Below are 17,500 nucleotides of genomic sequence, written 5' to 3' on the forward strand. Positions count from 1 at the left end.
TGCATCAAAATCGTCACGTTTGTTACGACGCAATATGTATTTTTCTTATTCAGATTTATTTTGTACATCACAAATTTTGAATAATGATCTTTGTTTAATTAATAAGTTAATAAAGTTGTTTTATAGAGTGTCTTGTTTGAGTTTTAAAAATATTTTTTTCTTCTTGGAAAGCCTGCCATTTTGGGGAATTACTGAATAGGGTCAGTAAGGAGAGTTAATGTGCACATCTTCCACTCCGATTTTGTATAATGTTATCTGGCCATCAATATTACGGGTCTTCGGGATACAAACAACTAATGACAAGACGTTGGTGCGTCTTTGGCAAGGCTTTCGTGTGTCTTTGACAAGACTTTGGTGTGTCTTCGCAAGACTTTGGTGTGTATTTGGCAAGAATTTGGTGTGTCTTTGGCAAGACTTTTGTGTGTCTTTGGCAAGACTTTGGTGTGTCTTTGGCAAGACTTTCGTGTGTCTTTGGCAAGACTTTGGTGTGTCTTTGGCAAGACTTTGGTGTGTCTTCGCAAGACTTTGGTGTGTATTTGGCAAGACTTTGGTGTGTCTTTGGCAAGACTTTGGTGTGTCTTTGGCAAGACTTTCGTGTGTCTTTGGCAAGACTTTGGTATGTCTTTGGCAAGACTTTTGTGTGTCTTTGGCAAGACTTTCTTGTGTCTTTGGCAAGATTTTGGTGTGTCTTTGGAAAGACTTTCGTTTGTTTTGGTAAGATTTTGGTGTGTCTTTGGCAAGGCATTCGTGTGTCTTTGGCAAGACTTTCGTGTGTCTTTGGCAAGACTTTCGTGTGTCTTTGGCAAAGACTTTCGTGTGTCTTTGGCAAGACTTTCGTGTGTCTTTGGCAAAGACTTTTGTGTGTCTTTGGCAAACACCTCTCTTTGTATTTTGCGCACGATGTGACGCTGCTGTGTTAATATGAAGTCTGGGTGGGGTTCCTGACCTCCCATGGTGGGCAGGGGAGGTACATACTGTGTCTTCTATCCCCTTATATCTGTTTTTGTTGGATTTTGTGCTTGTGTCCGGATGAGACTTATAGGTGATCTCAAACTAAGGACATCGGTGGTGTGTTCTTGGAATCGACATCTGATCCATATTTGTTCCCAGTTTCCGTATGTCTTACTTTTTCTTGGGTGCTTTAATTCTAATTATATAAATTTTTACTATCCCATTTTCTTCCTTTTTACTGGTGCTGATATAACTTAAATGTGTTGCAAGCGCCGTAAAACCCTTAAAAACAAACAAACAAATTACCTAATATATTATTATTATTATTATTATTATTATTATTATTATTATTATTATTATTATTATTATTATTATTATTATTATATTATTATTATTATTAATATTATTATTATTATAAATTAATAGATAGATGAGTAGATAAATATTACAGCTGATTTAAAGTCATCCGAAGTAATAAAAGTATATGTTTATTGTTTTTCACATTCAAATAAAAATAAAAGGTCAACAACCTTAAAGAAGCAAAGCTTAAATTTATATACAATCATTATAATGGATCCTACAAAATTTTCTGGGCCTAATCCCTCACTTGGTTCCAATGTTTTTGATATCTAATCTTCTCGCAAGGATTTTTGATACCTTCTCGTATTATTGCGTTTCTCATTACTCGTCTTCAAACCATTTCATCCTTGTTATAGATAGTATGCGCTTGGCTAAGAAGCTCATAACATTGCCATCCGGAAGTATAACGCATCAACACACAAAACTGTGTGTATCCATGAACGTTTATAGTCTGGTTATTACAGTTTAGTGAGCATTACTCACAAACGCGGATGGCAAAAAACAATAATACAGACCTGAGTGACGTCATCTTCGAACTATCTATACAATGCATTCGCAAATGGAATTTAGACTTTTGGGATTTTCTTACAGGAATGTCATCAAGCGGCTATGTTGTAGTTGAAGTCTAGCGAGTGGTATATTCTAGGACACACACCATCGGATCTGAAGGTCCTGGGTTCAATCAAGTCCCGACCGAGCGAGCGGCGCATAGTTGAGTCCTTGGAAATGGCTGTGTACTCACATTTTCTCACTGTCTGGCGGTTACAGCGTTGTCTCTGTTCGGAAAAAAAAATTGTCATATTAATCGCCTATCGGGCGTCATGTCTCGTCCTACATGTTAAGTGCTGTTGTTGACTAGGAATCCCTTGTAAAGCGATTTGAGCACGTTTAGTGGCCTTTGCGCTTTATAAAAGCTCAATTTTTGTTGGGGGTTTTGGGGTTTTTTTTGGTTTTTTTTTTTGTTAATTCCTGCTCGTCATCTCCATTTAAATCTTAAGACTTGGCAAAACCGAAAACGGTTAGTTGACTGGATTGTTATGAAATTGCGACCTTGACCTTGACCTGCCCGTTTCAGTTTTACCGATCTCTTGAAATTGCATTTAAGATTATTTTTCGTTTCGTTGCATTTTATTAATCACATTTCGACGGGATCATCATCATCAATATCACTATCATCATCACCACCATCATCATCATTATCATCATCATCATCATCATCACCATCATCATCATTGCCATCATCATCATCATCATCAGCAGCATCATCATCATTGTCATCATCACCATCATCATCATTGTCATCATTATCATCACCGTCGTCATTATAATTATCATAATCATCATTTTCATCATTATCATCATCATCAACATCATCATCTTTACCATCATTAATATTGTTATCAGCATTACCTTCATCATCATCATCTTCCTTATCATCATCATCACCGCCACCACCACCATCACCACCAAGAACAACAACAACAACAACATTCCGTATACCATAGTCAAATTCTACCATTCATTATTACTTGCATGCATGCTCTGAAAAATAAATACATTAAAAATATTATGGTCCTGGGTTCGAGCCTCGCATTCGGCACATAGTTGGGTCCTTGGAAAAGGCTCTTTACTCACATTCTCTCACCGTACTCAGGTGTAAAATGAGTACCTGGCCGTTAACAGCGTTGTCTTTGTCCGAAAAATTGTAATATCGCCTAACAGGCGTCATGTCCCGTCCTACATGTTAAATGTTTCTGTTGACCATTGTAAAACGCTTTGAGCACATTTAGTGGATATTGCGCTATATAAAGCTCAATTTTAATTTTATGGTCAGAAAACTCGTCCTTCAAATATTTTTTAAAAAGGCCTTCAGAGCCATTAGGCCCATGGAGCCGGAGTTTATCCCTGTCTCCATAGCGTGAAACAGACAATAGCAATTTCTTGCTATCTTTTGGATATGACGCTAGTCTATCGCAAAGTACTTTCCACCAGGTCCATGAGACCCAGCTACCCATTCACTGATGGATAGACAGGGGGGAGGGGGTCAGAAAAAGATATCGACTGCACCCGAGGTCGATCTTGATCCTTTTGCGTGTGAAGCGAGTGCTCTATCAACTGAGCTATCGGAAACCCCCACCCCACCCCCACCCTTCAAGTAAAGATCGATTTAAATGTCTTGTCTTCTGGCCAAAATGTTTGAAATGTTTTTGTTGAATTTTCAGAGTACACTAAAAATGATTCTGTGCGACTATGTGGTCTTGTGGTATGACACTCGTTTGGGTCGGCGCATAGTTGAGTCCTTGGAAAAGGATCTTTGTTCACATTCTCCAACGTACTCATGTGTAAAATGAGTACCAGGCCGTTAACAGCGTTGTTCTTTCCAAATGAGAAAAAAAATGTAACGTTACCGCCAAACAGGCGTCATGTCTCGTCCTACATGTTAAGTGTTGCTGTTTGCCTAGGACCCCCTTGCAAAGTACTTTGAGGATTCGGGTGGATATTGCGCTATATAAAAACTCTCAAGCTTGTCGCTCCAACACCGAACCCACTCCACACCATCTGTGGAGCAGACTCTTAGGTCATGGTCAATGCAGCTGGGCCCATCCTGGCATTCTCTTAGGATGTGCTCCCTCCATCATCTGCTCTCATTTTTTTTAACGTGTATACGAATCGAACCAACTCTAACTTTACGGTGCGTATTCTAACGAAAACGTTTCTGCTCTGTTCTATTCCATTTTTCTGGGTGGGGTTCCTGACCTCCCATAGTGGGCAGGAAGGGGAGGTACTTATTGTGTCTTCTATCCCCCTATATCTGTTTTCCAATTTTCTTTCTGTCTTTGTCTTGGAATGAGATTACTTGGTTTTGTCCTGGTCCTGGCCGGATGCCCTGGCTGAGAGGGAAACAGTTAGTTTTTGAGATGATATTTTTTCCCTTGTAAATCATCTTTCTGTTACGCACTGTTTATTATGTTTTATTTATGATTTGTAAACATTGAGTGTTTTCCTCTTCGTGGGGACCTGTGCTTTCGACTGATTGAGACTTTTGGGTGATCTCAAACTAAGTACTTTGATAGTGTGCTCTTGGAATCTACATCTGTTTCATATTTGAACCAATTCTCCTTTGTCTTACCTTTTCTTGAGTGCTTTAATTGTAATTCTAGAACTTTTTACTATCCCATTTTCTTCCTTTTTACCCTTAAAAACAAACATATTCCATCTTTTCCTCCCATAGGCCTCAAGAGCCCAGGTTTGACATCAACATCGGAATCACGGGCTATGTCGCAGCAACAGGAGAGGTAAATAACAACAACAGAACGTTTATAGACCTGTTTCGAATAATATTAATAATAATAATAATAATAATAATAATAATAATAATAATATTATATATTATTATTATTATTATTATTATTATTATTATTATTATTATTATTATTATTATTATTATTATTATTATTATTATTATTATTATTATAATATAATAATAATAATAATATATTATTATTATTATTATTATTATAATATATATAATAAATATATATAATATATAATAACAATAATAATAATAATAATAATGATGATGATGATGATGATGATGATGATGATAATAATAATAAAAATATACTTAGGGGGCACATTTCTCAGCGGTATGGTCTTTGCTTCGTACCCGAAAGGTACCGAGTTCGATCACCCGCCGCTGCGCTGTGTGACCTTGAGCAAGTCACCTCCCCCTTAGAGCCGGACGGTAACACTGTTTCTGTCTTCTAGTATCACGTTAGTCTGTCGCAGGTACTTTCCGCCAGATCTAACCGACCTGGCTACCTAAGCATTATGGAGACAAGCGTATATAATATTTATAATTCCTTGGCTAAAAACAATTCAACAATTTCCTGAAAAGGGCATACTACTTAGTAATAATAATATAAGGCATTCTATTGTCACACCATGTTAAATGCAATAAACAAATCAGCACAAATGTATCCAGCTGGACTCAACTTTGCGCCGCGCGCCAGAGCGGAACTCGCGAACCAGTGGTCTACAGCCCCCCCCCCCCTCCCTCCCCCCCCCCCCCCCCTCCCCTGCCCTACAGATCCAAAGGAGATTGTGTCCTACCACTGAGACCACAAAACTGTCTGACAACGGAACGGAAGTCAGAATTGGGCTTGTTATCGTGTTTCCATTAGCGAATTACCATTATCTTTAGTTATCTTCTTTTTTTTTTTTTTGTTTAATATTGATATGATATAATTGTTGTTTTTCTTTTGTCATTATCTACATGAACGGACCAAATTTGGCCAACATCGAATTAGCGTTATCAGATTTGGAGAGAGTTAGAATATTACCCTCATTGAGTACGTCGGTGACCATTATTGTTCCATTATGTCCTTTTATGGCAACAGATATTGTTTTGTTTTACATAATTTTTTAAACAATGCATTTGATCTTTGAGCTTTTATCTATCTATCTATCTATCTTTCTATTGAATCGTGTTTGATACAAATATGGTACGAAAAGTGCTCGACATGTAGTAATGGAGCGAATTATTATTTAAAATATTTACCACAATGTTTGGGGCAGTCTACATCAATGTTTCAGGCTTAATTTGCCATCTTCAGGACTGAGTCCTGAAGATGGCAAATTAAGCCTGAAACATTGATGTAGACTGCCCCAAACATTGTGGTAAATATTTTAAATAATACCTATCTTTCTATCTATCTATTTATCTATCTATCTATCTTTCTATCTATCTATCTATCTATCTATTTATCTATCTTTCTATCTATCTATCTATCTATCTATCTATCTATCTATCTATCTATCTATTATCTATCTATATCTATCTATCTATCTATCTATCTATCTATCTATCTATCTATTTATCTATCTATCTATCTATCTATTTATTTATCTATCTATCTGTCTATCTATCTATCTATCTATCTATTTATCTATCTATCTATTTTTCTATCTATCTATCGATCTATCTATCTATCAATCAATCTATATCTATCTATCTATCTATCTATCTATCTATATATATATATATATATATATATATATATATATATATATGTAGTGCAATATCCACTAAACGTGCTCAAAGCGTTTTACACAGGGGCTGTGACCAACAGCAATACGTAACATTTAGAACGAGACATGACGCCTGTAAGGCGATATAACCAATTTATTTTTTTGACAAGGACAATTGCTTTTAACGGTCAGGTAGGTAGTCATGGTACGGTGAGGAGAGAATGTGAGTGAAGAGCCTTTTCCTATGACTCAACTATGCGCCAACCAAGCGTGGCTCGGTCCGAAAGCGAGACGATCACATATGTGACCCTTCGCCTCAAAACGGTATTAAGCGGGGTTGGTTAAGATGTTGTAAATTTAATTTATAACCAGAAATATCAGACTTGTGTTGAGTTTGTATGTTTTATTGAGGAGAATGGATACCATATTTAAAGGTGCTAATGCCAACAATTTATATTTTTGACCGATTTAACATTTAATTCGGCTATTAAGCATATGATTCGTTCCGAGATAATACTGTTTTGAGACGATGGGTCACATATCCCCACACCATGGTAACCGTTGATTGTTGTTATATTTTTACCTCACGTTATCTAATCTGTCTTTCATCCTCAGATCCTCAACATTCCAGACGCCTATAACGATGACAGATTTGACCCAATGGTGAGTGAGTAAGCCAATCTCAGAGATGACTGTTTGAAATTTCATAAATTACTCGTAGTTTCCAAGGGAAAAGTCAAACATACACACATACACACACACTCACATACCCACACACACACACACACACAAACACATACCCACACACTCACATACCCACACACACACACACACATACCCACACACACACAGACACACACACATACCCACACAAACATATACACATTCTCTCTCTCTCTCTCTCTCTCTCTCTCTCTCTCTCTCTCTCGTTCTCTCGTTCACACACACACATACCACAGACACCCAAACACATACACATTCTCTCTCTCTCTCTCTCTCTCTCTCTCTCTCTCTGTCTCTGTCTCTGTCTCTGTCTCTCGTTCTCTCGTTCACACACACACACATACCACAGACACCCAAACACATACACATTCTCTCTCTCTCTCTCTCTCTCTCTCTCTCTCTCTCTCTCTCTCTCTCTCTCTCTCTCTCTCTCGTTCACACACACACATACCACAGACGCCCAAACACATACACATTCTCTCTCTCTCTCTCTCTCTTTCTCTCTCTCTCTCTCTCTCTCTCTCTCTCTCTCTCTCTCTCTCTCTCTCTCTCTCTCTCTCTCTCTCTCTCTCTCTACCTTTCCCCATTTACCCCCTTCCCCCCCTGCCCTCCCTTCTCTTGCGTCTCTTCTTGCTTCCAAATCCAACATTTACATTATTTGACAAAATGTGATATTTTGTAAACCTTACATATTTGTGTTTTGTTGTTTGTCTCCTGACGAAGGCTAAGGCCCGAAACGTTCAAGTTCAAGTTCAACGTCTTTATCTGCAAAAATCTGCGGATTGCCCTTCACTGCAGATTTTATACAATTATGTGGTGATTTTCTCCAATATTGTGTTATTATTGAGTTCAAAGATAAATTTTTAATAGGTGACCAAATTTGTTGTTGTTGGTAACTGCACCAGGATCGATCCCTTTGATTGTGAATTGAGTGCACTACCAACTGAGCTATCGGTACCCCCTGATGCAGGGGGGGGGGGAGGGGGAATCCGATTATATTATTTCTTGGCGGGTACTAGGAAAAAGATTAAATATTGTGATTAGTTTACCATTGCACTTGAGACAGAACAACAACTCGTGAGCTAATCGGGAATTGGCGTGATATGACCTTACTGATCCCAAGCCTTTCCAGGGATCCCGCCTGTATGATAATATCAATTTCTCATACATTATATCATGTCGCTGCTCCCTGTAAAACACTTTTATCTTTGTGGTGGTATCGCTCTTTTAACTCTCTCATAACTAAACCAGCCTTTTTCAGGATTTCCCCAAATCTTCACACTCAACTAACACAAAAATATATTTTTTATCACTCAAACACAATAGCAGTTAAGTTCTTGCGATACATAATTTCTTTATCAAAACATGCTCTTACAACACACTGTTCATTTTCTTTAAATTTTATGATTCACACTCAACTAACACAAAAATAGATTTTTTATCACTCAAACACAATCGTAGTAAGTTCTTTCGATCCATAATTTCTTAGCAAAACATGCTCTTACAACACACTGTTCATTTTATTTCAATTTTATGATGTACAAGAGAAATTTGAATAAGAAAAATGTTGATTGTATCGTAACGAATTTGACGATTTTCCTATAGCTGGTAAGGAGTGGGTTAATACACAGATATATTGTGAACAAAACAACACTTTCCATATGTGGCCCATCGTCTCAAAACGGTATTATGTCGGAACGAACCATATGCTTAAAAGCCGAATTAAATGTTAAACTGGTCAAAAATATAAATTGTTGGCATCAGCACCCTAAAATATGGTATCCATTCTCCTCAATAAAACATACAAACTGAACACAAGTCTGATATTTCTGACTATATATTCAATTTTCAACATCTTAACTATCCCGACTCAATACCGTTTTGAGGCGAAGGGTCATATATGGCACTTTTTATTGTTATTTTAAATTACATAGATCTATATCGCAACGCTTAGAAAGAAGAGGAATTGGTTGTTTAAAGAAAGACAATAAATTAACTGATTTCAAAAAGAAAAAAAGTTTTCATATTTAACTGTCTATAAAGTGGGACAATGAAAGCAGATTTAACAAAACTGTTGTCTACGTGCAACAACAAAAACAAAAAAGAATAGCAATTAGTTTAAAAAGTACGTTTGCAAATATTTTTTTTCGACAGGAACTCAGAATTATTTGAGTTTTGTTGTGTTCAGTAAATCCATTCCTTTTTTTCTTTTTCTTTTTCTTTTTTCTTTTTGTTGTTGTTGTTAAAGCTTAAAATAATTCATCTGAATTCGTTGGAATTTTTCTCTATATTTTTTTAACACGGCATCTTGTAAAATTTTCCATTAGATTAGTGGTAAACCGAGTAAATGAGTTGAAAACTTGCTTTGAAATGTGAGATTTCGGTCGACCGTTTTTGTCAATACTTGCATATCGGCCGTTTTCAAAATAACGCCAAATTCGAGTCCTCCAATTTTTGAAAAGTCAAGTATTTCCAACATACTCATTATTTTGTGTATGCTTTCTGTGATATGTATGCGACATAAAATTGTAATAACAGGGCTTAATGAGTTTTCATTGGTCACTTATTTAAGTATTTGTGAATTACAATCTACATGTGACTCATTCCTGTTACGCTTATAAAATTATGTCACGTTACATAAGTTAACACATTTTTGGACAACTATTGAAATAAAACATTGAAAAACAATAAACACAGAGCATTGATACTAATTTTGACAACAAAATGACATTTATTGTTTTACAAAAGGCATTCAGAAATCAGTTTTTGAAAACAAAGGATATTATTTGAGCAATCATCATCTCCAAAAAGTTATAGGAAAATGACAAAAATAAAAATTGTTTACCATAGTCTAGGTATATAAGTGTTAAACCACGACAAATAATATTTCCTTTCAAGTATTTATATTTAGCATGAAAAACATGAAAAAGTCATTCTTAACAGGAATGAGTTTGTGTAACAGGAATGAGTGGACGTAACAGGAATGAGTTTTCTGTTACAGGAATGAGTAATTACAACATATTTATTCGAAAGGATTATAAATTCAATACGCTTAGTAATTGAAACTCAGAAGGGGAACAAAATGGTTAGGGCGCCTATACGATGATTTGGGGCATATGTTGGTAGAGACCCACAAAAGAGCACCAACATTGTTTGTTAAATTCAGGATACTCTTTCGTGGCAGTTCGGAATGTTTGGATAAACAGACAAAAGAGGCATTTTTAAAACAATGGAAAGAGCGAGAAGCTACCACATACCCATGTATGATTTTGGTTTACTTAATGACATAGCGTCCAGTTTGAACAACTCTTCCAGGGTATCTTTATCACTTATGTTAACATCGGGAATATAAAGGTCCAAGTTTGTGACAAAAATTCAACAACTGTCTGGATGTTGTCATTGAGTGAAGCAAGGTTTGAATCTGACAAATAATGGTCCTTGTGTAAAGCCAGCTCTTGTATCAATCTTACTCGTATTTCGTCTGTTTGTGTGTCTTTGCCAAATGCATACACTGCACCACAGGCAGGCAGGCAATCCCCATCGGCCCTCAGCTTGACTGGAAATAACTGTTTCCCATCACACAGAGATCTAGGTATATCATTTGAAATTAAATGTGTACACCTATTGTCAATACCAATGCGAGTTTTGATTACACTTCTGCTGGCCCCAACTATTTCACAAACACGTAATGCTTGATTTTCACATTCATCAACCACTTCAACAAATGATTTGTATTCATTCAATCTTTTGAGAAAACCATTGTAATCGATTTCAGTCGGCATCACCTTAATGTCTATGTCATCTTGGTCATGTTCATCCCTTGAATCACTGTTTAAGTCAACCGGTGCAACTTCAGGCATGTCTCTATCATTACCTTTGAAAACCTGTTGCTTCAAATCACTTTGTAGAAATGAATGAAATTTCATTGATGTGACCAACAACATTATTGAACATTCTTGACTCCTTTTCTCCAACGCGCTGAAGTAAGCATGTTAATGTTTTCACATTTTTTACATGCACATGTTTCTCTGTCCCTTTTTCTTGGAGTAACAACCCAAAATGGCTTAAGTCGGTAGAATGAAGAAAATGACACGTATGGGTCGCAAGAGATGTATTGCTTGTACAAATGTGACATTGTATCACATATTTGTCTTCTTTGTTTCTTGACTTTATTTCTTGTTTTTGCATTTCTCTTTCCTGGAGCTAATTTAGAAGTGTCACCTTTCAGGACAAATCTCTTACTATTTGCTTGACAAGATCTGGACATTTTGGAGGCATTTGACGTCGTTTCCGAATTTTTCCAAGAAATTATATTTTTTGAGAGTCATACCAGCTGCCAGATGTTTCACGGATGTGTACATGTGCCTTCTGTTCCTCAAATGTTTGATGTCTTATAGGAGTGCAAAATGATTTTGTAATGTTCTTTTCACTTTTTTGTTTTTTTCTGCTATCTTTCAAAAGTTTTTCTAGTTTTTGATCGGGGTGTCTACGAAAGTTTTTTTTTTATTTTTAATGACTTGTCCAAGCGCTTTTTGTACTTTTCGGATTTCTTTTTCGATTGAGAAAGAGAGGACAGCCTTTTCACTTCTTCAAAACTTTGGATTTTCAACATTTAGGTTTCATTGGCTGTTTTAGTAGCTTGATATCTTTGACGAGAGACATACTGGAGTGGAGATTGTGAGTGTGAGGATGGAGTGTAACTCAGGTCAAGATTTCGCTGTTTCCGGTTTGTAGTGTGTGTGTGATAATTTTTTATCCAATTCTTTCTCTGTTTGCATTGTTCTCTTGGTGTCTTATCTTTTATGGATTTTTTTTCCATTCGATTTGTCGCTCTGGTATTTGTCTTGTTCTTTTTTTAAGATTAACAGCACGTCGAATAGGAACTCCATCTCGTCTTTGACGGTAAAGTTGTTGCTCTCGGCTGACATCATGGCTTTTTTGGCCTTTGTGATAAGAAGACAAAATAAAACAATCGTTACAACAAAGCTATGACCCTTGAAAATGAACAATAATATCAAGTTACATTTCGCCACCCTCATTCCTATTACAAAACAAGGTGTAACATGAATAAAGTCAAGAAACAAAGAAGACTATTATGTGATACAATGTCACATTTGTACAAGCGATACCGGGCCGTTAAAATCATAGTAATCATCTAAAATGTATCTGAGCCTAACAGGCAACAAACTATGTTTGGACATTTGTGGTATTGGCAAGGTAACTTTGCACTAAAAATAGTCTTTCAGCAATGGAAGAAATTAATATGTAAACAATAAAAATTGTTTTTAATGGTAACGTTGTAACAATGAATGTTACCACTTTAATGGACATAGGCCTGTAACACTTCAGTGGTTTACAAAACACTTTACCAAACACATCCTTATGAAACAAAAGAATATGCTATGAATCGATAAACCATGTAGAGGCGCCGTGGCCGAGTGGGTACCGAAAGGGACTCCCGACTTGGAGATAACAGGTTCGAAAACCTCCACAACCATAGAGTGGGTTCCTTAATCAAGGAAATTCATTCCGGTTGCTTCACTTTGCTTCACCCAGGTGTATAGTATGGTACCAGTGCTGCTGTGGAATGTAATTTGCTATAGACCAACCTCGTATTCATAAGTTAAATGTCTGTTTCATGCTACAGAAACAGGGATAAGCTCCGATTCTATGGGCCATTATGCTCCAAAGGACTTAGTGACAATAAAACATGTGTTTCATTTTAAGAAAGTTCACATTCCTCATTCCTGTTACTCATTCCTGTTATGTTTTCCTCATTCCTGTTACATCCCTCATTCCTGTTACAAAACAAGGTGTAAAAGGAATGAGTGTAACAGGGATGAGTTTATCTCGCTTCGATTCATACTATCCCTAAAATATGATTTACTCCAACATTAAATTATGACTATTATTTAGAGCCTTAAAAAAGCTATAAACTGATACTTTCTATTTTTGATTCAATTTCTAATTTAAATAACAAGCCCTGGTAACAGGAATGAGGGTCATGGTCTAATGTTGAACATTACTCACCATTCTTGAAGCGGTGTTGAACTGGAAATCACACTGAATGAAAAAATCATGTGTTTGTAGTTTCGGCCGTGATGGAAAAGGGGTAGCTACGGCAAGAAAACATTGTTAGTTGCACTTCTATTGTTAAGAGGATTTTAATTGGTTAATTTTCATTGCAGTTACAGGAATGAGTAGCCCCCTTGGGGACAGACTTTATTAATATATAATAAAACTTTAAAAAGTCTGATTGTTACAAACTTTTATGAGGATGTTAGAAGATGGCAATTTGCATCAGGTGAATTCATAGGTGTATACAACAAGACACTCCATTTTGTTAAAAATTCGACTTAAAACCGTCATGCAAAAAAAGGACAGGGTATTTTCCTCTACCCCAGTCAATACAAAACGTCATAACTATCCTGAATCTCTCTCGATATTCGTTTTTTATGTTTCATACAAGTTAGTAATGTGTAGTGAGACTGTGTAAGCAAGTATTTGCTAACAATATATGCATCAAATATTTCAAAGATCCAGTTTTCGTCACAGGACAGGAATTTGGCAGATTTTTGAAAAAGGCCGATATATGAATGTCAGAACTGTCATCAAAGAACTTTTTTTTAAAAACACGTACGGCGGGAATAACGAGAACCTCTTCGATGTCTTGTTCATTCGAATGTTTCCCACCAATGGTTAAAAGAAAATAATTATTTCCCATCTCTCACGACAAGAATAGTTTGGCTCCTTCTTTGAATGCCTTCCCAAAGTATTAAATCCCGTATTATGTTTGAATTGCCTTAATTTTCAATCCTTTATAGCATGCTTTCGCTTTTTCAATAACAATTGGATTCAATAGTCTGATTTCACTTCGGCCTCATGGGCCATAATATTATAGTTCTGAAGAACTGATTTTTATTCAGCCGTACTCTGGACAAACACTTATTTTGGCCAGAAAACTCGTCCTTCAATTGGATTCACTAGTCTGATGTCACGTCGCTCAGCAACGGCGAGCAGCGTGGTTCTAAACAAAGAAAATCGGTACTTTTTATTCTTCATGCTGGCCAGAACTTTTCATATGTCATGTGATCAGAATGTATAAAAGTCAAAACATAATCGTATTTATAATGTTTTTCTCCTCTGGATACACTTTTATGCTCGTTTGAGAAGTATTTCATAAGAGCGTCCGCCATTGTTCCGATAGTTTATAGCCAGTTACTAAGTTACCATGCGTCATTACGAGGGAAGTGACGTCATGACTGTTGAAGAGTATTTGTTCTCCAGCTACATGAGGCAGGGGGTCCGGATAGCTCAGTTGGTAGAGCACATCTGGCTGGCAACCAGGCGGTGTGTAAAATATTTATAAAAGTACATTGCAAGTGTCTTGTCTCGTCCTATATTTCAAGTTTTGCTGTCAGTTTAAGGCCTCTTTTAAAGCTATCCAAGTAAATTAGTCCGTTCGCTTAGCGGCCCGTTCCGTGCATTTTGTGCACTTTTTGTAACCAGCAAACAAAGTACACACATTGGTGTAGAAAATTATGAAGATTCGAAAAATAGGTGGCTCCAAATACAATTTTTATTGAAAAGTCCTTAAAATTTGTCGTAAAGTCTAGGGAAAACACGCACTTTGTGACGTTTTGGCGCTCGATGACAAAAGTATTTTTAAAAAACATTCTCACCCATTAAGAACATCTTGATCAATTTTTGATTGTGGAGAAAACAAAATGTTTTCCATTATTATTTACCAAATACCTAGCTTGCAAATAGAGTGCACGTTACGCTGGACATAAGCTCATATTGTTTTTAAATTCTGGTAATAATTTTGAAATAATTCCTTGCCCGAATATCATTTTCATTTTGGTTTATTTATTTATTTATTAGATAAATAATTTATATCCTATATTTTTTATTTCCTATTTGATGCTTTGTTTAAATCAGCTTATCCTATTAATGTTCCGACGACATTTAATGTATCGCCATTACCTATTAAAATCCTGCCGTTTTCATTTGTATTGCCAATGAGAAGTTATTGGTTGTTATATTATATTATATTGGTTTGCAAAAAAAAAATGATTTCAATCTAGATAATGCTATGAATTATGCCAGTTCTTTTTACGTTTCAAATAGAAGTGAATGATGTAGCTTGTTCGTCAACAATTTAATCTCTTTCCTTTTACTTTCTTTTATGTAGATGGCCTTTTCGAATGTTTATGTTTAAAATTTGTGGCTCATTGCATCCAAAGGTATAATAATTATAATATAATAATAATAGTAGTAATAATAATAATAATAATAATAATAATCATAATAATAATATAATAATAATAATAATAATATAATAATAATAATAATAATAATAATAATAATAATATAATAATAATAATAATAATAATATATATAATAATAAAATAATAATAATAATATATAATAATAAATAATAATAATAATATAATGATAATAATAATAATAGTATAATAATAATAATAGTATAATAATAATAATAATAATAATATAATAATAATAATAATAATAATAATAATAATAATAATAATAATAATAATAATAATAAAAAATAATAATAATAATAATAATAATAATAATAATAATGAAATTATATAGCGCCTAAACATCCACGTTAATCGTGCCCTACGTCGCTTTAAATAATAAAAATGTTTTTAAAAAGAAAATTAAATCACGACACTACATAATAAGCATGAATACAAAATCAAAGCAACATCTATTTAATAAAAAAATAAGCCTCACGGAACAACTCAGTCTTCAGAAATTTCCTGAAAGATGATAAATTTTCACAGGACTTTGTCCGAGGACTGAATGCGTTCCATAGGTGTGGAGCTATGGATGAAAAGGCTTTTTTACCACTATGTAAAACTGGGCTTACTTGACTTTAAGCTGCTCGCTGGCACAGTCGACCGACTTTGTAGCCTCAACGGCATTCAGGAGTCTCCATTCTTGTCTGTTTGATGACATCATGTCTCTGATGTTGTTGAGATTTCTAATTGATGTTCAGCGGAGTTTTATAACTGGCAATTTCTTGAGATCTTTTTTGAGTGTTAATTAGCAATGAGGTGACTGGACGTACTTTGTTTGTCTTACCGGTCCACAGATGGCTGACACCTCTTGTGACAACGAATCTGTAGGACTCTGTGAATAGTCTAAAACTTTTTTTTAATTGAGCTTTATATAGCGCAATATCCACTAAGTGTGCTCAAAGCGCTTTACAAGGGGTCCATGGTCAACAGCAACATTTAACATGTAGGACGTGACATGCCGCCTGTTAGGTGATATTACAATTTTTCGGACAAAGACACCGCTGTTTACGGCCATGTACTCATTTTATACCTGAGTATGGTGAGAGAATGTGAGTAAAGAGCCTTTTCCAAGGACTCAACTATGCGCCCAGGACCCAGGACCTTCCGATCCAAAAGCGAGTGTCATAACACTAGACCACATAGACGCACAAAACGTTCACGAGTTAACGGACTGAAGTAGATGAAGAAAACTCTATTTATAGAACGAAGTTGACGTCATTCGGTTCTTTGTTTTTGTTTTTTGCCATCCGCGTTTATGAGTAATTCTCACTAAACTGTATTATCCAGACTATAAAAGTTCATGGTTACACATAGTTTTGTGTGTTGTTGGTCCCGTGTACTTCAGGATGGCAATGCTGTGAGCTTCTTAGCCAAGCGCATACTATTTAAAGGACAATTTAAAGTCACATTTATTACGTTACCATTGAACACAAACCCGCCTACGTGAAAATCTGAAAAATTCGTAATTTTTTTTTTTTATTACGTATGCCTCTTGACTCCTGGCGGAGCATAGGGCCTCAACAGCACTCTTCCATCTTCTTCTGTCCTTGGCACAGACCTGTGCCAAGGTAATTTTTTTAGGAGATGAATATTGTAGTCGCTATGATTGATTTGAAAAATCAACAATGTACCCCTGCTGGGATTAAATAACAATTCAAAATTCTTAAAATTAAATAGTCTGGCATCAAGTTTAATTTCAATAAGATTGAATGACTTAGAGATGCTCAAGAACGTCTGAAATTGGACACAAAATTTTGTAATTCTATGAATTATTCCTAAAAGTACACAAGTCCTTGAACATTTTTATTATTATTCGGATTTGTTTAGAACATCTCATAACTGGACGAATTGTATCTCATGATTTCAATTACATTATTTCAAAATTATTTACATCAATCTATCTATTTATCTACAAAATGAAATGAGATAAGCACTCAATTGCTCAACTTATATCAAAAAGAAGCAAACATAAAATTTTAATGTAATTTCCATTTTACTTATCTATTACGCCATCTTAATAGATCGTTATAAAAATATGAATATATAGGCCTACAGGGTGTCCTAGAAAATGTATACACATTAAAAATAATTGTAAGTGAAAA

At 35.4% G+C, this 17,500-nt stretch overlaps 1 protein-coding gene across 2 annotated transcripts in view; it reads left to right on the forward strand.

Annotated features, from left to right (window-relative positions):
• The window catches only part of LOC144973548 (cGMP-specific 3',5'-cyclic phosphodiesterase-like), a 234,376-nt gene that overhangs the window by 194,722 nt on the left and 22,154 nt on the right, over positions 1 to 17,500 (forward strand). For both annotated transcript variants that reach the window (XM_078916105.1, XM_078916106.1), the window contains 2 exons: positions 4,544 to 4,607; positions 6,958 to 7,005. In XM_078916105.1, the coding sequence (XP_078772231.1) occupies positions 4,544 to 4,607; positions 6,958 to 7,005 (112 nt within the window). The remainder of the gene's footprint in view (positions 1 to 4,543; positions 4,608 to 6,957; positions 7,006 to 17,500) is intronic.

Source organism: Berghia stephanieae, chromosome 5, assembly GCF_034508935.2.
Source record: "Berghia stephanieae isolate SIO BIC M18660-M18661 chromosome 5, UCSD_Bste_1.3, whole genome shotgun sequence".
NCBI lineage: Eukaryota > Metazoa > Mollusca > Gastropoda > Nudibranchia > Aeolidiidae > Berghia > Berghia stephanieae.